Source organism: Giraffa tippelskirchi, chromosome 11 (assembly GCF_054371585.1).
Source record: "Giraffa tippelskirchi isolate mGirTip1 chromosome 11, T2T-mGirTip1v1.2.pri, whole genome shotgun sequence".
NCBI lineage: Eukaryota > Metazoa > Chordata > Mammalia > Artiodactyla > Giraffidae > Giraffa > Giraffa tippelskirchi.
In genome coordinates this window covers 63,263,204-63,285,700 of record NC_137285.1, presented here as the reverse complement: position 1 = coordinate 63,285,700, position 22,497 = coordinate 63,263,204, and the positions used below count along the sequence as shown (strand labels likewise).

At 45.6% G+C, this 22,497-nt stretch overlaps 2 protein-coding genes across 15 annotated transcripts in view; one reads left to right on the top strand and one right to left on the bottom strand.

Moving 5' to 3' along the window:
• The window catches only part of TMEM131L (transmembrane 131 like), a 170,658-nt gene extending 153,163 nt beyond the window's left edge, over nt 1–17,495 (bottom strand). For 9 of the 13 annotated variants that reach the window (XR_014069599.1, XR_014069600.1, XM_081544936.1 and 6 more), the window contains exons 1-3: nt 17,303–17,495; nt 16,589–16,659; nt 3,773–3,816 (exon numbers count right to left, since the gene is read on the bottom strand). Coding sequence is in view for 11 of the 13 variants with exons in the window: in XM_081544936.1 (XP_081401062.1) it covers nt 3,773–3,816; nt 16,589–16,659; nt 17,303–17,426 (239 nt within the window). In the remaining 2 variants the exon portion in view is untranslated. Of the gene's footprint in view, nt 1–3,772; nt 3,817–16,588; nt 16,660–16,752 lie in introns of all 13 variants that reach the window. The other 4 variants (XM_081544943.1, XM_081544946.1, XM_081544945.1 and 1 more) reach the window with 1 other exon arrangement.
• Nucleotides 17,496–17,554: 59 nt separating this feature from the next.
• Nucleotides 17,555–22,134, top strand: LOC145527260 (uncharacterized). Of its 2 annotated transcripts, none has more exons than XM_081544935.1 (6): nt 17,555–18,201; nt 19,299–19,459; nt 20,040–20,101; nt 20,431–20,537; nt 21,530–21,763; nt 21,889–22,134. In XM_081544935.1, exon 1 carries the CDS (start codon nt 17,702–17,704, stop codon nt 18,101–18,103), a length of 402 nt encoding a protein of 133 aa, XP_081401061.1. In that variant the 5' UTR covers nt 17,555–17,701; the 3' UTR covers nt 18,104–18,201; nt 19,299–19,459; nt 20,040–20,101; nt 20,431–20,537; nt 21,530–21,763; nt 21,889–22,134. The 2 variants fall into 2 exon arrangements, with proteins under 2 accessions (XP_081401061.1, XP_081401059.1); XM_081544933.1 differs by having other exon boundaries at nt 17,697–18,201; nt 19,299–19,380; nt 21,518–21,763.
• Nucleotides 22,135–22,497: the final 363 nt, after the last annotated feature.

The following is a 22,497-nucleotide window of genomic DNA, read 5'->3' as shown; positions in this document are numbered from 1 at the left end:
ACCCTAGCTCACACGCACTCCCTAGCCCACACCTAGCTCACACTCACTCCTAGCCCACACCCTAGCTCACACGCACTCCCTAGCCCACACCTAGCTCACACTCACTCCTAGCCCACACCCTAGCTCACACTCACTCCTAGCCCACAGCAGCTCACACTCAGTCCCTAGCCCACACCTAGCTCACACTCACTCCTAGTCCACACCTAGCTCACACTCACTCCTAGCCCACACCTAGCTCACACTCACTCCTAGCCCACACCCTAGCTCACACTCACTCCTAGCCCACAGGAGCTCACACTCAGTCCCTAGCCCACACCTAGCTCACACTCACTCCTAGTCCACACCTAGCTCATACTCACTCCTAGCCCACACCTAGCTCACACTCACTCCTAGCCCACACCCAGCTCACACTCACTCCTAGCCCACAGCAGCTCACACTCAGTCCCTAGCTCACACTGCCTCCTGTCTCATCAAGTCTGAGATTCCTAGGAGGCAACCAAACCGAGTTCCCGCCCGCCCTCCGCTAGACCTTTCCCATCACATCATCGCTGCCCCAGGCTTCTCTTCATCTCCACAGCTGAGTCAACCAAAATTCACCTCAGAACTTTCCACGGCCTCCGTCCCCACCACTGCCACCCAAGCAGGAACCACAGTCAGCACTCAGCTAATCTTGCTCCCAGACACTCAAACAGGACTGTGACAAACTTCAAGCTTTGACCCATATATTTAAGTAATCTCAAACATGTAACATGTTATACATACCGTGAATCTAAATGTTTGCAAAAAATGTAATTTCTGACATATTGTAAATACTGGCAATTTTAATTAGATTCACACTTTTAAAATTATATTCAAAGGAATCTAAATACCACTGCAATAACTTTCATCATCATCCATTTTTTAAAATATACAGATGGACTTTCCTGTATCGCTGGATATTCTCTCAAAAGGATTTTAACCTAAAATAGCTTTATGTTCAAAGCCTCTTTCACCAAAACTATGGGCTCAAATTGAGATTTCAGGATTTTTTTAAAATATCTTATGACCGTAGGATCTAAGTGTTCATTTTTTTCTTCTGAATTATCATTATAATGTTATTAGCACACAACTGATCAAACCAAGAAATTTTACAAATTTTCATAGGTAATTGAACATAATTTTATTGAAACTGCATCCTTTAATGAGATGAATAAATGTCTTTTCCCTTCTAACTGATTTATGTGGATATTACTGTTAGAATGAGACAAGTTTAATTAGCACCAATTTGTTCTTATTTTCCTTGTCTTTTTAATGTAAGCACTGAGAAAGTCTGTTCATATAGATGTGAATGGAAAAACCTTTGTTACACCACTGTCCCTACCTGCTCTAAACTCCCTCAGCATTTTAGCCAAAAGTCTTTCATTAAAAAGAACTTTTAGGAGAAAATATTTGCAAACAAAGCACCCGACAAGGGATTAATCTCCAAAATATACAAACAGTTCATGCAGTTCAATATCGAAAAAACAAAAACCCCAATCAAAATATGGGTGAAAGATCTAAACAGACATTTCTCCAAAGAATACATACAGTGGCCAACGAACACCTGAAAATATGCTCAACATCACTAATTATGAGAGAAATGCAAATCAAAGTTACAATGAGGTATCACCTCATACAGGTCAGAATGGCCATCATTAAAAAATCTACAAACAATAAATGCTGGAGAGGGTGTGGAGAAAAGGAAACTCTCCTACACTGTTGGCGGGAATGTAAATTGGTACAGTCATTGTGGAGAACAGGAACAATTTTAGTTTTAAAAAACTAAAAACAGAACTACCACATGACCCAGCAATCCCACTCCTGGGCATATACCCAGAGAAAACCATAATTCAGAAAGATACATGCCCCCCAATATCCACTGCAGTGCTATTTACAATAGACATGACACGGAAGCAACCTAAATGTCCATCAACAGAAGAATGGATAAAGAAGATATGGTATATATACACACCATGGAATGTTACTCAGCTACAAACAGGAATGAAACTGTGCAATTTGCAGACAGGTGGATGGACGCAGAGACTGTCATACAGAGCAAAGGAGTCAGAAAGAGAAAAACATTGTATAGTATGATTAATGTGGAAGCTAGAAAAATGATACAGATGAGCTTATCTGCAAAGCAGACACAGAGACACAGACCTACAGATAGTATGGATACCAGGGACAGAAGGGGGAGCAGGAAGAACTGAAAGGTTGGGGTTGGCACACATATACCACTGTGTATACAATCTGGAGGAGGGCATGGCAGCCCACTCCAGCACTCCTGCCTGGAGAATCCCATGGACGGAGGAGCCCAGCGGGCCCCAGTCCACCGTGCAGCACCGAGTCGGATACGGCAGAAGTGACTCAGCATGCATGCATGCGTGTATACAACAGGTGACTAATGAGAACCAAACACATAGCACAGGGAACTCTGCTCAATGCTCTGTGGTGACTGACATGGAAGGAAATCCAAAAAAAAGGGCATATATGTATATGCTTAGCTGATTCACTTTGCTATACAGAACATTGTGCAGCAATGCTGTGTACAATGTTCTAACACAACATTATAAAGCAACTATACTCCAGTAAAAATTAATAAAGAGAAAAATAACTTTTGATAGTCTAAACAACTGCTAATTTGATTGGGTCCTCCTTCAATTTTATAGAAAGTAAAGACGTGAAAACCACTAGTTACAAATGACCCTGTCATCCAGTCAGAGTTAAATCATTTTCTCCTAACCAGTAACAGTATTTTAAATTGTCCCTTTGCCCAAGGTGAAGCACAAAGCAAGATAAGGCCCCGGGAAAAGGCATGCCTTTCTTTGGCAAAGCGGAGAAGTGAGACTGTGAAAGAAGAGGTGGAAAATGATGACTTGCGATCTCAGATCAGTTTCAGGACAGCACATGGATGCTGGGACTCCAGAAGCTGATTCTCTGAAACGTACCCCCTTGCCCAGGCTCCACGTAGAGAGTATTGAGGTACTTTCAAGGCACCGGATATCCCAGTTTGACAGCAACCAACCAAGCGTGCCCTGTGACCAAAGCATCCTCTTAAAAAATGTAATTTACATCTTTTGATTTGCTGGCCACCTTTAACCACTCCCCTCGCACTTACTAAATCTGAATCTCGCCACTGTGCTCTCCTCTCAGGTCCTCCCTCGACCCCTTATCCTACAAAACCACGCCGGCCTTCTCCAAGCCCCTGTGTTGCCACCAGCGCCTCCCACCGCAGGGCCCCGGCACCCTCCCCTCCCTTCTGCCTCCCACGTGGCTGCTCCCACGCCTTCTCCACACCTCAGCTCCAGTGTCACCTCCAACCACCTGTCCACATGACCCACCTCACTCATCTCTCCCACAGCAGTTGAATTACTGATAGTTCGTATTATAAACATAACTATTTTGCTTTATTTACAGTCACGTCTGACTTCCCTCCTGCACACAAGCATGCCTTATTCACAGTGTTATGTCGGCTCCCAGCACCATGATGACCAGCAGGTGTGCGCAAACAGAACAGAGTGTGTAAGGACGTCACAGGAGAGTGAAGTTGGGACGGGGGATGTCTCCAGAGCTTTCCCTGCAACTTCATTTAAAAAAAAAACCGTATTATTAGAGAGTCCAGATACCCCAAATGTCAGAAAGAAAGGTTTATCACCGGTAATATTAAAAACACAAACACATATTCCAAGACGTTAGACAGCATCCAAAGTGGGCAGGGAGATTGAGCCCAGATCGGCTCCCATCCTTTCCTTACCTCTGTTCTTGAGACTGCTCCTCTGTATCGTCTTCAGAATCACCCTATTGAGAAAGAAGATGCTTTAACAGTTGTTTCAGAGAAACACACCATCTCCCAAAAAACAAAAATAAAAACTTCAAATCCCACGGGGGTGATGAGCTTGTCTAAAACAGTTCCTGCCACACAGTACGCACTCAATAAGTATTTACTGAAAAAAAGAATGACGCTACAATGGTGCCACTAACAGCCAGACACGGCCAGGTGATCCCTTAGATCTGCATACGAGTAGATAGTCTACCTGTTTAAAACTGCCGCCAAAACACGGGCTCAAAGCTGGCTTGACACCACTCTTCTCTCCAGGAGCCTTTTTCTGATGTTCAAGTTTAATCACACAAGACAAAGTTTAATTATAATTAAAATCCCTAAATATAAAAACTGTACTGAATAGCTCAGAATCCCCTATATGAACACCCGATATATGTTGACTTCAACCTAAAAAAGCAGATCATGCTATAAATGGCATAAATATTGCACTCCAATCCACTTCCAAAATCTCCAAGCCCCACCGTGCCACACTGCGACCAGGAGACAGACACATACCACAGGGTAAAAAGGGCAGACACAGTGAGACGCTGCACGGGCGCTCGCGGGCACTCATGCTCTGGGCTTCTGTCCTCTCCCGAAGCCGCACCGCGGGCGCTGCTACCCAGCCCTCCTCCTCCGCTCCCCCACCCCCAGCCCGCCCTGCCTCCCATCATCCGTCCTCCAAGCACTGACGCCCTCTGTTAACCTGCTGCTGGAGCCACAGGGCCCAAATTCCTGTCTGTAGCCCCAACTTCTCCCTCAAGCACGTTTAGATCAACGCCCACCTTCCTATGAAAGCTGAGCCTCAAACAAGGAAGGTTAGACCCCACAGGACGTGCAGGACCAGTTAACTTAGCTGCAGCCCCGCCACCAGACAGCTCCAGGGTCCACACACCATCTCCCCAGAAACAACCACGCCAGACTCTCCAGGGCAGGGGTCCCTGCCAAGGGCCCACTTATGTCCAGGAGGCCATCACACTCCCTGACCCCTGGGCAAACCTGAGGGTCATCTTAGACTGGTCTCCTCCTGTCACCCCCAAGCAGAGGATCTGTCCCTTCCGCAGACCTGTCCTCTCCACCCGTTCTGCCAGCAAATGAGCCCAAGCCATCAGCGCCCCAGGCCTACATTACCACTGCGACAGGCATTGCCGTCTATGAGGACGTGGAGAAAAGGAAATCCTCCTCTACTGCTGGCCGGGACCGTATCAGGTGTGGCCGTATCAGGTGTAGTATCAGAGAATATTACAGAGGTTTCTCAAAAAACTAAAAAGAGAACTACCATATACCCAGCAGTTCCACTCTGGAGTATATACCTGAGAAAAACAAAAACACTGATTCGAAAAAGATACACGTGCCCAATGTTCACAGCACCTCTGTTCCCAAGAGCTAAGACATGGACACAGCTGGAATGCCCATCAACAGATGAATGGATACAGAGGCCACACACACACACACACACACACACACACACACAGAATACTACTCAGCCATAAAAAATGAAAACAGAGAAAGACAAATACAGTATGATATCACTTGCATGTGGAATCTAAAAAATTACAACTAAGGAATACAAAAAAAATGCACTGATATAGAGAAGAAACTAGGAGTCAGCAGGGGAGAGGGACAAGATAGGGGCAGAAGAATCACTTCAATTTATCTGATACCGATATTAGTTATACCTCAATAAAAAAAAAATTAAACATTGCCACTGAGTCTGCATACAAAATCAGACAGAAGGAGAAAAAATATCTATGTTAACACATATATGCGGGATCTAAAACAACGGCGTAGATGGACCAAATGAGCAGAGCAGGAACAGAGGTGCAGACACTGAAGACGGACATGCAGCCGCGTGGAGGGGGGCGGGAAGAGGAGGGGGAGGAATCGGGAGATCAGGCCTGACAAATATATCTACTACCACGTGTAAAGCCGACAGCAGCGGGAAGCTGCTGTATGCACAGGAAGCTCAGCTTGGTGCTCTGAGATGACCTCCAGAGGTGCAGGGTGGGAGGCTCAAGAGGGAAGGGATGCATGAATACACAGAGCTGATTCTGCACCACTGGAGACACGGGTTCAATCCCTGGATCAAGAAGATCCCCGGGAACAGGAAACGGCAGCTGGCTCCAGAGGAGCCTGGTGGGCTCCAGTCCAGGAGGCTGCAGAGAGTCAGACATGACTGAGCATGGACACACACACAGCTGATTCACTTCACTGTAGAGCAGAAACTATACAATACTGTAAAGCAATTATACGCCAATGAAAAAATAATGATAAAATTTTAACAAATAAAAAGACCGCTGCATTCAACCCATCCTGCGTGTCAGTCACTATGAGGCAACATCAGTCATTCCTTATAGACACAGCAGTCAAGGGCATCACGCTAATCTCTGCTCAAGAACCTGGCTCCAAGCTCCTGAACTGGAAACTGAGCAACCGACACTTGACTTTGACACACGCATCCCAATCTCTACAGCCACCCTTCAGCAGGGCTCTGGCTCCCATTCAAAACACTAGCACAAACCATTCCCCCCCGTAACAGCGTGTTAATGCAGGGGTCTAAGTGGAAACTGCAAAGAAATAGGGGAAAACAACAGAATGGGAAAGACCAGAGATCTCAAGAAAATTAGAGATACCAACAGAACATTTCATGCAAAGATGGGCACAATAAAGGACAGAAACAGCAGAACAGATTAAGAAGAGGTGACAAGAATACACAGAACTATACAAAAAAGGTGTTATGATCTAGATAATCAAAATGGTGTGCTCACTCACCTAGAGCCAGACATGCCAGAGTATGAAGTCAAGTGGGCCTCAGGAAGCTTTACTACAAAGTTAGTGGAGGTGATGGAATTCCAGCTGAGTTACTTCATAAAAGATGATGCTGTGAAAGTGCTGCACTCAATATGCCAGGAAATTTGGAAAACTCAGCAGTGGCCACAGGACTGGAAAAGGTCAGTTTTCCTTCCAATCGCAAAGAAAGGCAATGCCAAAGAATGCTCAAACTACCGCACAATTGCACTCATCTCACGCATTAGTAAAGTAATGATCAAAATTCTCCAAGCCAGGCTTCAGCAATACGTGAACTGTGAACTTTCACATGTTCAAGCTGGTTTTAGAAAAGGCAGAGGAACCAGAGATCAAATTGCCAACATCCACTGGATCATAGAAAAAGCAAGACAGTTCTTGGCTTTTTGTAAGTCTGCTGCTGCTTTATTGACTATGCCAAAGCCTTTGACTGTGTGGATCACAACAGACTATGGAAAATTCTTAAAGAGATGGGAATACCAGACCACCTGACCTGCCTCCTGAGAAAACTGTATGCAAGTCAAGTAGCAACAGTTAGAACTGGACATGGAACAGACTGGTTCCAAATCAGGAAAGGAGTACGTCAAGGCTGCATATTGTCACCCTGCTTATTTAACTTATATGCAAAGTACATCACGCAAAATGCCAGGCTGGATGAAGCATAAGCCAGAATCAAGATTGCAGGGAAAAATATCAATAACCTCAGATATGCAGATACCACCCTTATGGCAGAAAGTGACGAAGAGCTAAAGAGCCTCTTGATTTCTGAAAGTGAAAAGAGGACAGTAAAAAAGTTGGCTTAAAACCCAACATTCAGAAAATTAAGATCATGGCATCCAGTCCCATCACTTCAGGGCAAATAGATGGGGAAACAATGGAAAAAATGACAGACTTTATTTTTTTGGGCTCCAAAATCACTGCAGATGGTGACAGCAGCCATGAAATTCAAGGACGCTTGCTCCTTGGAAGAAAAGCTATGACCAACCTAGACAGCATATTAAAAAGCAGAGACATTACTTTGCCAACAAAGGTCCGTCTAGTCAAGGCTATGGTTTTTCCAGTAGTCATGTATGGTTGTGAGAGTTGGACTATAAAGAAAGCTGAGCGCTGAAGACGTGATGCTTTTGAACTGTGGTGTTGGAGAAGACTCTTGAGAGTCCCCTGGACTGCAAGGAGATCCAACTAGTCTATCCTAAAGGAAATCAGTCCTGAATATTCATTGGAAAGACTAATGCTAAAGCTGAAACTCCAGTACTTTGGCCACCTGATGCGAAGAACTGACTCACTAGAAAAGACCCTGATGCTGGGAAAGATTGAAGGTGGAAGAAAGCGACAACAGAGGATGAGATGGTTGGATGGCTCACCGACTAGATGGACATGAATTTGAGTAAACTCTGAGAGTTAGTGATGGACAGGGAAGCCTGGCGTGCTGCAGTCCATGGGGTCGCAAAAAGTCGGACACGAATGAACGACTGAACTGAACTCCCACGTCCATCCCAAACTCCCTAACTATCCCTTCCCCTCACCCATCCCCCTGGCAACCTTAAATTCATTCTCGAAGTCTGTGAATTTCTGTTTTGTAAATAAGTTAATTTTATCATTTCTTTTTAGATTCCACATATAAAGGATATCATACAATATTTCTTCTCTAACTTCACTCAATGGCCATTTCTAGGTCCATCCATGTTGCTGCAAATGGCATTGTTTCATTCTTTTTAATGGCTGAGTAACATTACATGGCATTTATGTAGCACATCTTCCTGACTCATTCCTCAGCTGATGGACATTTAGGCTGCTTCCAGCTACTGGCTATTGTAAACAGTGCTACAACCAACGCTGGGGAGCATGTATCCTTTCAGATCATGTTTTTCTCTTGACACACGCCCAGGAGTGGGACTGTAGAGTCATATGCCTACCTTGACCTCTTAAATTAAAACTGTAATTCCTATTGTCCAACTCTTCCTCCACTCTGCCACCATATTATCACTGATGCCCTTCTAACAAGACTACGTAACTTACAATTTTTTCTATTTCTCATTTATCATCTATATGCCTCCGTTAAACCGGCGGCTCAGTGAGGGCAGTGGTTTGCTTTCTTTATTCCCCGTGACAGCCCCAGCACCTCAAACAGTGCTCAGCCCATAGTACGTGTGCCATAAATGTCTGCAGGGCTAAGCACAGTCTGTTTCCTAAACACTAGTGAGTACTGCCCCATACCTGTCAGAAGGCTACTATCAAAAAGACAAAAGATCACAAAGGTTGGAGACGATGTGGAGGAAAGGGAACCCTCAGGCACCGCTGGTGGCCCTGGAACTCGGAGCAGCCACTATGGAAAACAGTGCGGGCGTTCCTCAAAAAATCAAAAGCAGAACTGCCATACAATCCAGCAATGCCACGTCTCTGAGTATTCATCCAAAGAAAACACAGGCACTAACGCGAAAAGACATATATATATACATCTAAGTTCACTGCAGCATTATTTACAGTAGCCAACACAAAGATGCAGCCCAAGTTGTAAATCTAAGTGTCCAGTGAGAGATGGATAAAGAACATGTGGTAGGTATTTACACTGGAATATTACTCAGCCAAATAAAAAAATGAAAGCTTGCCATTTGTAACAACATGAACAGACTTTGAGGGCATTATGCAAGGTGAAATAAGTCAAAGAAAGACCAAATACCGTATGATCTCACTTATTTGTGGAATCTTTAACACAACTAAACAAAAAAACAGAACACCAAGTTTACAGATACAGGGAATAGATTGGTGCTTCCCAGGGTCCAGGGGATGGGGGTTCGGCAAAATGAATGAAGGCTGTAAAAAGGTCCAGACTTCATTTATAAAATGAGTAACTTGTCGCAGGGATATAATGTACAGCCTGATGACCACAGTAAATAATATTGTACAGCATATTTGAAATTTGCTGGGAGTAAATCTTCAAAGTTCTTACCACAAGAAAAAACTTTTTGTTACTATGTATGGAGAAGGCGATGGGACCCCACTCCAGTCCTCTTGCCTGGAAAATCCCATGGACGGAGGAGCCTGGTGGGCTGCAGTCCATGGGGTCGCTAAGAGTCGGACACGACTGAGCGACTTCGCTTTCACTTTTCCCTCTCATGCATTGGAGAAGGAAATGGCGACCCACTCCAGTGTTCTTGCCTGGAGAATCCCAGGGGCAGGGGAGCCTGGTGGGCTGCCGTCTAGGGGGTCGCAGAGTCGGACACGACTGAAGCGACTTAGCAGCATGGTAACAGATCTTAACTAGACTTATTGGGACTTCCCGGGTGGTCCAGTGGTTAGGACTCCAGGCTTCCAATACAGGGGGAGCAGGTTCAATCCCTGGTTGGTGAACAAAGATCCATATGGCATGGCCAAAAAATAAAAAATAAATAAAAATTAACTAGACTGACTGTGGTGATCATTTTTCAGTATCTCCAAATATAGAATCATTATGGTGTAAACCTAAAATTCATGGAATATTTTATGTCAATTATACCTCAATAAAATTTTCCAATTAAAAAATGTTAATAGCAGTAGATATAACTATTTTTTAAAATTCAATTAAGCAAATTTTTTTAATTTGAAACTGAACAGCCAATTATTTCTCTCAGACACAGGCACTTTATCACCACCACAGTATTTTTCTGGTCAGACTGTGCTAAAACTCATACAGAAGCAAGGTGGCCAAAAGCTGTATCTCAAGCTGAACATCTCCGAGGTTCAAATTCCACGACTGCTGCGTTCTTATCACCTTGGACAAGTTACTTGCCCGCTGTGTGGCCTCAATTTCCTCATCTGAAATCAGCTCTCAATACTTCACAGCTTTTGGAGTCTTAGCATGAGTTAACATTCGAGGGTGTTATATTTATAGAATGGGAAAGACTACAGATCTCTTCAAGAAAATTACAGAGATACCAAGGGAACATTTCATGCAAAGATGGGCTCAATAAAGGACAGAAACAGTATGGACCTAACAGAAGATATTAAGAAGAGGTGGCAACAATATGCAGAAGAACTGTACAAAAAACACCTTCACGACCCCGATAACCACAATGGTTATCACTCACCTAGAGCCACACATACTGGAATGCAAAGTCAAGTGGGCCTTAGGAAGCATCACTGTCAACAAAGCTAGTGGAGGTGATGGAATTCCAGTTGAGCCATTTCAAATCCTAAAAGAAGATGCTGTGAAAGTGCTGCACTCAATATGCCAGCAAATTTGGAAAACTCAGCAGTGGCCACAAGGACTGGAAAAGGTCAGTTTTCATTCCAATCCTAGAGAAAGGCAATGCCAAAGAATGCTCAAACTACCGCACAATGGCACTCATCTCACACGTTAGTAAAGTAATGCTCAAAATTCTCCAAGCCAGGCTTCAGCAATACGTGAACCGTGAACTTCCAGATGTTCAAGCTGGATTTAGAAAAGGCAGAGGAACCAGAGCTCAAACTGCCAACATCCACTGGATCACAGAAAAAGCAAGAGAGTTCTAGAAAAACACCTACTTCTACTTTATTGACTACACCAAAGCCTTTGACTGTGTGAATCACAACAAACTATGGAAAATTCTTAGAGAGATGGGAATACCAGACCACCTTACCTGCCTCCTGAGAAATCTGTATGCAGGTCAAGAAGCAACATTTAGAACCGGACATGAACAACGGACTGGTTCCAAATTGGGAAAGGAATACATCAAGGCTGTATATTGTCACCTTGCTTATTTAACTTATATGCAGAGTACATCATGTAAAATGCTGGGCTGGATGAAGCACAAGCTGGAATCAAGATGGCTAGGAAAAATATCAATAACCTCAGCTATGCAGATGATACCACCCTTATGGCAGAAAGCGAAGAACTAAAGAGCTTCTTAATGAAAGTCAAAGAGGAGAGTAAAAAAGCTGGCTTAAAACTCAACATTCAAAAAACTAAGATCATAGCATCCGGTTCCATCACTTCATGGCAAACAGATGGGGAAACAATGACAGACTTTATTTTCTCAGACTCCAGAATCACTGCAGATGGTGACAGCAGTCATAACATTAAAAGACCCTTGGAAGAAAAGCTATGACAAACCTAGACAGCATATTAAAAAGCAGAGACATTACTTTGCTGACAAAGATCTGTCTAGACAAAGCTATGGTTTTTCCAGTGGTCATGTATGGATGTGAGAGTTGGACTATAAAGAAAGCTGAGCACTGAAGAATTGATGCTTTTGAACTGTGGTGTTGGAGAAGACTCTTGAGAGTCCCTTGGACTGCAAGGAGATCCAACCAGTCCATCCTAAAGGAGATCAGTCCTGAATATTCACTGGAAGGACTGATGCTGAAGCTGAAACTCCAGTACTTTGGCCACCTGATGCAAAGAACTGACACATTAGAAAAGACCCTGATGCCGGGAAAGAGTGAAGGCGGGAAGAGAGGGGGACGACAGAGGAGGAGATGGTTGGATGGCATCACCGACTCAATGGACATGGGTTTGGGTGGATTCAGGGAGTTGGTGATGGACAGGGAGGCCTGGAGTGCTGCGGTTCATGAGGTCGCAAAGAGTCAGACACGACGGAGAGACTGAACTGAACACTCGAGGGTTTTTAAGCAATGCCAGCAGTATGCCTCCCATGTTAGTATTTTTTGACATTAACAGTGGAATCTGATGCAACCAAAAATAAACCTCTATGACAAAATGATTTCCAAATACTAGCCAATGCTTCCTGGCCCGGAGCAAGAGGCTGTCTCCTTAGGGCCTGAGATACTCGCTCTGCCATTCCCTGTTCACTTTCTGCCGATTTCCGTTATCTACAGGCTCAGGCTCCAGAGGGAACAGTAAACAAGCTGTGGGATTTTTCACGGCAGAAACGTTTCTTATTCAACACTGTGCTTTCTGAACCAGGCCCAGGTCAGCTGTTTGCTAGATGGACCAACCAGGCCAGAAGAGCCTGGCCTCCCCGTCCCATCCCAAGCCATCCCAGACCAACACGCTTCTGGACCAGGGACAGCCGCTCCCCCTCAGCAGCCGTGTTCAGGGCTCAGACCCTTAGGAGTGAGGCGTCTCACCCCAGCAGTCTGGAGAGACTAAATTAACAAATTCTAGATTGCCCTTCTTGCTTCTAGAACTAATATAGAAATGTGATCATTAGTAATAAGAACTCAATGCCTGAGACAGTCCATCTGCCATCTTTAAGCAAGACTAACCTCCTAACCAGGGAACTAGACAAAACACTGACCACTCTCCTCGCTGAGCAGAAGAACCCCTGAACGCCTACTGGAGACACAACATCGTTGCCACAATGGGGCCTCCCAGCGCAGATGCCCAAACTCTCTTAAGGGGAACCCCATTAGGGCAACAAGGCATACACAAGACAAAGAAAATAAATTCATACACTCAAAGAACTCAAAGAGGTAAGAGAAATGTAGACAGTGCCAGGGCCAAGGCAGGGGTCGGGAAGGACTGGTCTTGGATAAACAGCAAGGCAATGGAATTCCAAAGGGCAGACGAGTGTCCCTGAGGCCTGAGCGAGGCCATGGACAAGGTCAGATCACACAAGGCCTCAGGCCCAGAGTAGGTCCAACGGTTTGCAGGGAATCCCAGAAGCTTCTGTTCTTGGAGCAAGAGTAAGAAGGTGTGCAAAGCAGTGTCTTGCACACACGCAACTACTTCTTGACAACAACATATCTGACGAGAGCATCTGCTTGGGAGTTGGTGTGGTGAAAGCCTGGATGCAGTACAATCAGAGGAGAGGAAAAATTCTGTAAATCTAACCGTAAAATAACATGTTTTCTTCTTCCTTCTTGTTATCAACACAGATCAAGTTTTAATGTCCTTAGATCGAAATACTTTACAAAACAAAAGAGTATATAACAAAAAGATGGGAATAATATAACTTATCTGTGCAATTGCTGGGCACATAATGAGTGTGAGTTGCTCAGTCGTGTCTGACTCTTCGACCCCATGGACTGCAGCCCGCCAGGCTCCTCTGTCCATGGGATTCTCCAGGCAAGAACGCTGGAGTGGGTTGCCAGTCCCTTCTCCAGGGGATCTTCCCGACCCAGGGATCGAACCCAGGTTTCCTGCATTGCAGGCAGACTCTTTACAGTCTGAGCCACTATGCAATTGCTGGGCACGTAACACTACTCCGTTATCTGCACTGGCTCAGCCCCTTCAAAGCACGAAAGCTGTTCCACACTCTCCAGCGACCAAATATAGGGGTCAGATGAGAATACTGCCAAAATAATAGGAAACCTGTATTAAGCACTCACTAAGTTCAAGGCACTTAATTGGCACAAAATCCTGAGATCAGAACCACTATTAATCCCATTTTGCGGATGGAAAGCAAGGACAGAGAGGTGGAAGAGGATGGAGCCCTGAGTCAAATCCTGGAAGTCTGGCAGTTTATAACAACTCAATTACATCTGCTTTTACTAATGATGCATTATTCAAGTTCTTGGTCCGTTAAGAGAGCCATTAGAAAAAGAGAAAAAGAAAAAAGGCCCAATTGACAAAAAACATTTCCAAAAGAGATAACTGTATAAATAACAAGTGCTGGCCAGTGTTAGTATTCAATTTTGTAACACCACATCTTGAGACACTCCTATTTTACCAATCACTGACAAATCTTAGCTTCCGAAGCCATCTTTAAGTCTTCCTGAAAGCAACCCAACTTACAAATTCATTAAGCAGGAAACCTTCAAATTTAAATAACACCTATAAATAGTCTACTTTGAACAGACTCCATGATACACATGAGAGAACTTCTTCTGAAAAAATTCAAACTACTTTGAAAAGTATTCCCTAAAAATAACTCTCTTCTGAATTCTCTGCAGTTTACACTTATATTTACACACACACACACACACGTGCCATTTAGACAGGTATGCAGCTTAGCTAGATAAATATAAATAGACCCATATCTATCCTTACCCCTACCCAGGTACCTGCAGGGTAAAACAATTTCAAAAAAATACACATATACATGGAGATGAAGTATTTAGAAAATGATTTTGAACATCAGTTTCACTTTCATTACAGCTTTGATTAAAATAGCTTAGGTATAAACGCTTCTATAGTGAACATTCTAGAGAGACAGCTTCTAAAATTCTAACACTATTTTACCAAAACAAACTATATTTTATATATATAAACAAAACCAGAAATTAAGAATTAAATAAAATCACTTTTGAGCCTATAAATAAAATCATTCATCATATCAGAGACTGACATTTCCATCTCTGAGGACAGCTGACTGAGCCTTCAACTACTGCTGGAACAGATGAAAGTCTACAATTGACTTTCCTTTCCGTCTGGGTTGGCTTTCAACACTAACCAGTTAAGAGGTAGAAGGTACAATAGAGTAAAAATGCAAATATGTACAGATATACACCAGTGCTTCTCAACCCAGGCAATTCTGCTCCCGAGAGACATTCGGCAATGTCTGGAGACATTTTTAGCTGTCACAAATTGGGGGAGAGGGGGGAGAGGGACCAGGGGGGGAGAGAAGCAAGAGCCAGTGGCATCTAGTGGGTAGGGGCAGAGATGCTCTGACTGTGTCACAGCAGGACAGCCCCCCCAGTAAAGAATCCTGCAGCCCCAAATGTCACTAACACCTCTGCTGAAAACTGATATACACAAGTGTGACCGTACTCTATTTGTTAAAAGTAAATATGTCAGTCATCAAGTATGGTTCTCTCATCAGGAACTGAATGATTTCTGTTTTGTTCTTTTTATCTTATTGCATTTTTTAACACTACACATTGCTATTTACAATCGGGGGTGGGGGGTTGGGGGGGAATCCATTTAGGAATAAACTTTTAAGAGAAGGACAAACTGTTTGATCCCCCTCGCGACAGGACTTTTTCTCCAAGGACTGGTCTTCTTCAGCACCCTGGCCTTCAGCGAAGGATCAGGAAATTTTTCCTCTAAAAAAATTACCTCTCCGCCTTGAAGCTGTTATTCATTAGCCCTGTATTAAAACGAATATTCCAAATATCTAGCAGCACTCCGAAACGTAAAACTGCACAGCCTCACCAGTCAATTTCCAGCTACACATCCTGTTTTCTAAACAGCCACAAGAGACAACATAGAATTAAGTGCTACCACCAATGGAGGAAGTAATGAACATCCTCAAAATTACCACACACAAACTGCCTATTCCCTGAGGATTCAAACCACTCCCCCACCTACCCAAAACATGCATCTCCCATGCCGTGCATGCATACTTTCGCTGCTCAAAGACAGTCAACAATATTATATTTATATGTGTACATCTGCAGTCAATGAAAGTTTCTCCTAAAGTTAAAAAACCTTAAACACAAAGGCTTTGCAGTACTCTACGGCAATGGTAAAACCTGGATGATGCCAAATGTCCAACCAATCTTTACCAACGATTTTCCACATGCAATCATTATTATCGCATGGGGTGGGGGTGGGGGCCTTAAATTCTTAACAAGAGGCTGTATTTTAACAGAAATTAAAGGCACTTGGAAAAAATCCAAGATGACAATCCTTTAAAGTCCCACCTTCGTCCAAACAAAGCTACTTAAGGCCAATGGCAAGGACCACTCACTAACATTTCTGAAATCAGTACTGCACCTTCCGGTGGTCCTCAGGCACACAGCATGGCTCACCGAGAGATCAGGGCACCGGCCCCTCGCCCACCCTGGACCACAGGCGGCCGAGGGGCCCGCCCTGCCCCTGGGCACCGGCGCCGCTGGCCGCGGCCCTGCTGAGGTGGCCTGGGCTCCCACCTCCTGAACTTGGGGCCGGCGTGACTCACGCCCTGTCACATGGCGCGGGAGGAGGCCGCGCAGGCCACCGTGGCCAGGTGTTCAGGCTCGGCCCGACCGTTTATTTGTCTTGCAAAGTGGCCCGAGCGCCGGCGCCGCGGGGGGGGGCCGCGGCCTCGGGGCCTCTCCCCCCGCCCCCCGCAGCCGCCCTGTCACCTCGGCCGTCCTCACCTGAGTGGGCAGCAGGAGCTCCCCTTCCTCCGCCTGCCACAGCTCCACGACGTTCGGCATGGGCTCGATCGCTGCACCAACACCAAAACACACACCGCGTTTTTAATGCACGGAAAAGAAACGCTTCCTGTTTCCCGACCGTCTCCCCCGTGCACCCGCCTCACCAAAACAAGCCTCCCTTCCCTTCCAGAAGCGGAGGCCACCCGAGGAGCCGGCCGCGTATCAGAACACAATGCACCCGGGGCGAGGCGACGGCGTGCGGGCTCGCGGGCTCTCTCGCTGGGGGGAAGGCAGGCCACCCCGCGGGACCCCGCGCTCCGCATCCTGCAGCAGCTGCGGCGGGCGAGTGAGGGACGCGGCCCCGGCGGCCGGGCTCGGGGAACAAAGCTGCAGGAAGCCGGGCCGCGGCGGGGCCCCAGCGCGCGCCACACAAAGCGGGGGCTGCGCCCCGGGCGCCCGGGGCCCGCGCACAAAGGCTCCGGGGCGCGCGCGGCTAGCGGTCCGCGCCGCTGTCCCCAGCTTTCGGCTGGCCGGGGGCCGGGGGCGCGGGAGCGGGCGCCGCGGGGAGCAAAGGGCACCGGCCCGGAATGGCAGCCGCTCTGCTTCCCCCTTCCCCGATCCTCCCCTCGCCCTCTTACAGATCTCCGCGGTTCCCCCAAAAGAAAGGAGGGGGGCGGGGTGGAGAGGGGCGCCCGGGAGCGGCGCCAGGCTGACCTTGTCCCTGAGCCCCTCCCGGGCGGCCGCAGGGCAGGAGGACGTGGAAGACGCCCAGCAAGAGGTTCACGGCCGCAGCGGTGCGGCGGTAGCAGCCGGGCTGCGGGCGTCGGGGCCCCGCCATGCTGCTGCTCGCGCTGCTCTCGGCTGCTCGCCGCGCTCGCCGCCCGCTCGCTGGCGCCCCGGCCGCCTCGCCCGGGCCCGCCCCCGCGCCGCCCGCCCCGCCCCGCGCCGCGCCGCCCCCGCCCCGCCGCTGCCGCCGCCGCCGCCGCCGCCGCCGCCGCCGCCGCCGCCGCTGCCGCCCGCCCGCCCGCCCGCCTCGGGCGCGCCGCTCGCTCCGCGCGTGTGCGCCGCAGATAGGGAGGGGCGGAACGCCGAGGGGCGCGCGGAGTGGGGACAATGCGAACGCCGCGGCCACCGCCCCGCCCCGCGCGCAGCGAGCGGCCTCCCGCCCGGCCCGAAGCTCCGAGGCCCCGAGGCCCCGAGGCGGGGGGTCCGGGCGTTTTCCGCGACCGTGACAGGGGCGCCGAGAGCCGGCGGCAGGGGTTCCCGGGCCACTGTCGCCAGGAACTTCGGGGTGGTTTCCGCTTGGTTGGGGCGCTCGGGCCACGATCGCGTTATGACCCTCGGGGACGCCCGGTGGTGGTGGGTGGTGGGATGAGGAGGAATCGCCCAGCGAGAGGCCCTGGGCAGGATATTAGTGGAAATAATGCACTGGTTGTCAGGAAAGGCGAGTGCGGCCACATGGCTACTGCCAGTCTGCAGCGAGGGTATCCGGTGGCTGTGAAGTCTGTAATTTAGAATAAAAAGAGCTTCCCCAAGACCGGAGAGGCTGACCTCAGCGCCGCGTGGCGGTGGCGCGCCCGGCACCCTCCGTGGAGACCGTCCAGTTGTGACAGGTGGGGACGCCTCTTAGGAGAGGATTTACAGTTTCAAAGACCTTGCACACACTCCTCTTCGGATTCCTGTTGCAAAATTTACCCAGCCTCTTCTGAAGTCTGGCTGGGGTCTGGGACGTGGTCAGTTGCCTGTCTCTAACATTCCCGCGGAAATATAAGTAAGACTCAGAAATGTGTTTTCTGGCTCCATTTTTTGATGCCTAGAACCAGAAACTACACGTAAGATCGGAGGTCTCTTTTCAGTTAATGCCGTGCCAACGGTATCGACAGCAAGGGTTTATTCAGGAATCCATTTACACAAGCTGGAAGTATTGGTAGTCTTAAGATATTTTTAGTTAATTTGCTGCTTCCAGAGTAGCTTGTATGAAATTCAGAAAATAAGAGCAGTGTAAAGAGGGGAAGTGACCGGGGCACACCTGTCTGCTTACATTGATCCTCTGTTTAATTGCTTCTGGTGCCTTAGAGTCTAGACAATGGCAAAGCAGTGGTCGAATAGCAGGACAGATGCGGAGAAGAACTAAATCAATTATGGATCCTCTCTTTCCCAAGGACATAATACAGTACTGTGAACCCAGCCTCACAGTGTCTGGACATAACTCTAAACAAGGTTAAATAGCCTAATTGCTTGGCCAGAACTTAACATTTAAGAAGATTAGCATAAATATAAAAACTCCATGTTAAAAATAAAAAAGCATGTTGCATTATCTACTCTCTGGTATTCTCCCATCCCTTGCCTTTTTGCCACGTTTCCTGCCAGCATCTACCTTTCCTTAGCAATAATCTCCAGTCCCAAACCAGCATGTCCCTTTTTTTTTCTTCATTTCACTTCTCTAGGTTTGCTTTTGCCCCTTTGGCTCTGAAGGTCTATCTTCTACTGTGTTAACGAGGCCTCTTAAGACAAGAATACTTGCCTAGTCCACTTAGGTAGTAACTGCACCTTCAAAGTTTGTTTTTATGTGAAAGTTCCTTCATTGACCTGTTTATTTATAATATGTATTTTTTCTAAGATTTTTTTGAAGTAAATCATTTTTAAAGCCTTTTTTGAATTTGTTACAATATTGCTTCTGTTTTATGTTTTTTGGATTTTGGCCAAGAAGCATGTGGGATCTACCTGACCAGGGATCAAACTTCTACCCCCTACATTGGAAAATGATATCTTAACCACTGGACGCCAGGAAAGTCCCTACAATGTGTATTTATATGTCTTCTGACCATACTACTTAGAAAGAAAAGCAAGCAAACATCGGCAACCTAACAGGTTTTTATTAAATAGTTTAATAAACAGTCACAGGCAAAAATTTTTTTTTTTTACTAATATTTAAACTGTTTTACTTTTTACTGAAACTTTTCCACACCACCCAATACCATAGAATCAATGAAAATGGCTTAACGACAGATAGAAGAAAATGGCTATAGACGGTATATAAATACAGCTCTATTTTGTATTTCTACTGACGCTTTTTAAAGGTCAGCTTAATTTTTCAAGTTGTGGTCTTGTGGACTTTACAGAGTTGGTAATGCTATTTGACTGTTGTTCAAAAGCCAGAAGTATGTCTGCAGTGCCATGGGGTTGGAGAGGGATACAGGATTACACAGCTGTCTTCTTAGATAAATCTGACCTACTTAGCCTTCTCTGGAGGTATTTTTCATGCTGACTCATGAACAACAGGAAAGTTATGGCCCATTAAGTAGCATCCCTGTTTTGAAGTAAACTTCTCCAAAAAAGACTCCTGTGTTATTCATGCTATATTTCTATTATTCCCCTGTGATAATAGGTATTCTGTTACAGCTAGAAAAACTTTGCTATTAAATAATAGCCTAACTGCCTCATTTTACAGAAGAAACTGAAGCCCAGAAAAGATGAGAAATACCCACGTTACAGTGGCAGAGTTACGGAGAAGTATGTATGAAATAATGTTAACTGATAAAAAATTCATGTAAACATGATTTAACTTGATATGCAAATTATATACAGACGATTAAAGCATGGAAGAGACATAGGAGGTAAAAAAAGAGACATTTTACCAGAGTATATCAGTTTTAAATTAGATCTATATGTTTAAATGTTTTTTTTAAACCACACCTAAGAGCAACTAAATCTACCTTTAAACATGCAAGATATTGACCATGCTTTTGACTTACTTTACCCTTGTTCTTTTTTTTTTAATGAGTACAGATGAAAACCAAGCAAGTTTATAAATATGAGTTATATCTCATCATATCCTACAGAAAATTGACAGGGAAGGGTCAAGCCGAAATCATTTATCTCTAATCCAGGGAAGATTCAACACACCAGGATACAAGGTGGTTGTGAAGATTAAATGAGATATTGTAGGGTAAGTATCCAGTAGACGGGCTCACTACATGCTGGTAGTGGTATTACCGTATGTTCACACTGTGGGGATGTGCCAGACTTTCATGTATATGGTAAGTTTGATACTGATGTTCAGTTACTTGTATTACTTATTCATTGCCATTCACTGTCATCTCTTATCACTCAGACATGCTGGAAATGGGAATGATTAATGAAAATGTATACATAACAGCTGTTTTCTAGTTCATCTATTCATTTACATTTATGGCCTCGCCCCGGTGGAGACAACAAAACTAAGTCTCCTATCAAATCATCACTGCTGTCACTGCTCGGACACAAGCCTCTTCCTTGCCTGGGAAGAAAAGCACAGAAGGGATGGTTCTTGAGCTTGGCAGAAACCTAGGGATTACGGGCAGGAACTCTTGAGATGCAGACTGCCCCCATGACTCAAGAGCACCCTTCTCACTCTTTATTCCACTTTATCTCATCTCTGGAATTCTCCAGGCCAGACTACTGGAGTGGGTAGCCTTTACCTTCTCAAGGGGATCTTCCCAACCCAGGTCTTGAACCCAGGTCTCCCGCATTGCAGGCGGATTCTTTACCAGCTGAGCCTCAAAGGAAGCCCTTATCTCATCTCCGGAAGCATCAATTAAGTATTCACACCTTTTTCCATCTACACATTTTGTTGAATAACTGTCCTTTCCCACTGTTGGAACGTCAGGCAATTTGGCAGGAGCAGCAGTAGCCACAGTTAAAAACTCATCTTTTCTGTTTTTTTTTTTTTAATTCATAAAACCATGCAGTAAAAAAGGTACATTTTACAGTATAAAAATTAACTGATTAAATTTTATATTAGATAGCTTCTAATAAAATTAAAGTAAAAAAATTTAAAGATAAGGTAGAATGTGATTTACACAGGATGCCTTGAGTGTGGTCCTGCTAAATGTTTAGTTATGACTAAATGAATGAGACATGAATAATGAAAAGTAGTCACCTTCCCAGCCTCCTTTGCAGCTTGGCATGGCTATTTGGCCAATTTCTGGTCAATGTGATGTAAGCAGACTTCTACTGGCATGGCTTCAAGGAAAGTAATTGTTTGCTTGATGAAGAGGAATAGACTCAGCTAGTACAAGAGTTTTGCTCCGTGTTCTTCTTCCTGCTGGAATATAGATGTGATGCCCCGAGGTTTGGCAGCCTTCAGATAAGCCTGAGGAAGCAAACCCCTGCTGAGGATGGTGCATTGGAAAGGTGAAGTGTTAATCCTAGAAGATTTCTAGGATTTCTAGAATTGCTGGATTGTCTACCTTTCAACATCTTGTTTGTAAGCAGAAATAACCCCTTCTTATTGTAGTTAAATTTTCTGTTACTTGCAGTCAAAAACAATCCCAAGTGAAGGAAAGAAAAAACTCAATCAATACAAAAGTGGAAGTGAACCATAATCATTTACAAGAACCAGTCTCAAAGATGTTAACAGAATGCTCATATAACAAGAGGAAACAGCAAAGTAATCGTTGGTTTGTTTTACAAGTGCAAATTAAAAGAACTATCATATCATTTCATAGCAACTAAGTTAGCAAAATAAATAAAAGCAACAAAAATAAATGCTGCTTAGATAGCTGCAGAGAAACAGTGTTCATTACTTAGTAAACTAGTTTATCCTCCAGAGAACAGCCTGTTCCCCCCAGAGCCATCCCTGCAAGTCTGTGGGAACTACTCACCCAGCACACGTGGCAAACAGCTCTGTACCATCCACGGGGCTGTCCTCACCTCCTCAATCTGCTTTGCAGCCTTTTCCTCCTAAGCCCAACCTTTGAAAGGAAGAGGACCCAGGGTTTGGTCCTGTATTCTTTCTCTCTCTAGATCCAGCTCTGTGTCTTTAAATATTATTTATAAGCTAAAAGCCTCAAGTTTAGAATTTTAGCCTAAACCTAAGATTCCACACTTACATATCCAACTGCCTGCTTGCCATATCCATTTGAATG

Bases quoted from the DNA above. Each gene is read 5' to 3' on its own strand.
- LOC145527260 (XM_081544935.1), top strand. From the start codon at position 17,702: ATGCGAACGCCGCGGCCACCGCCCCGCCCCGCGCGCAGCGAGCGGCCT.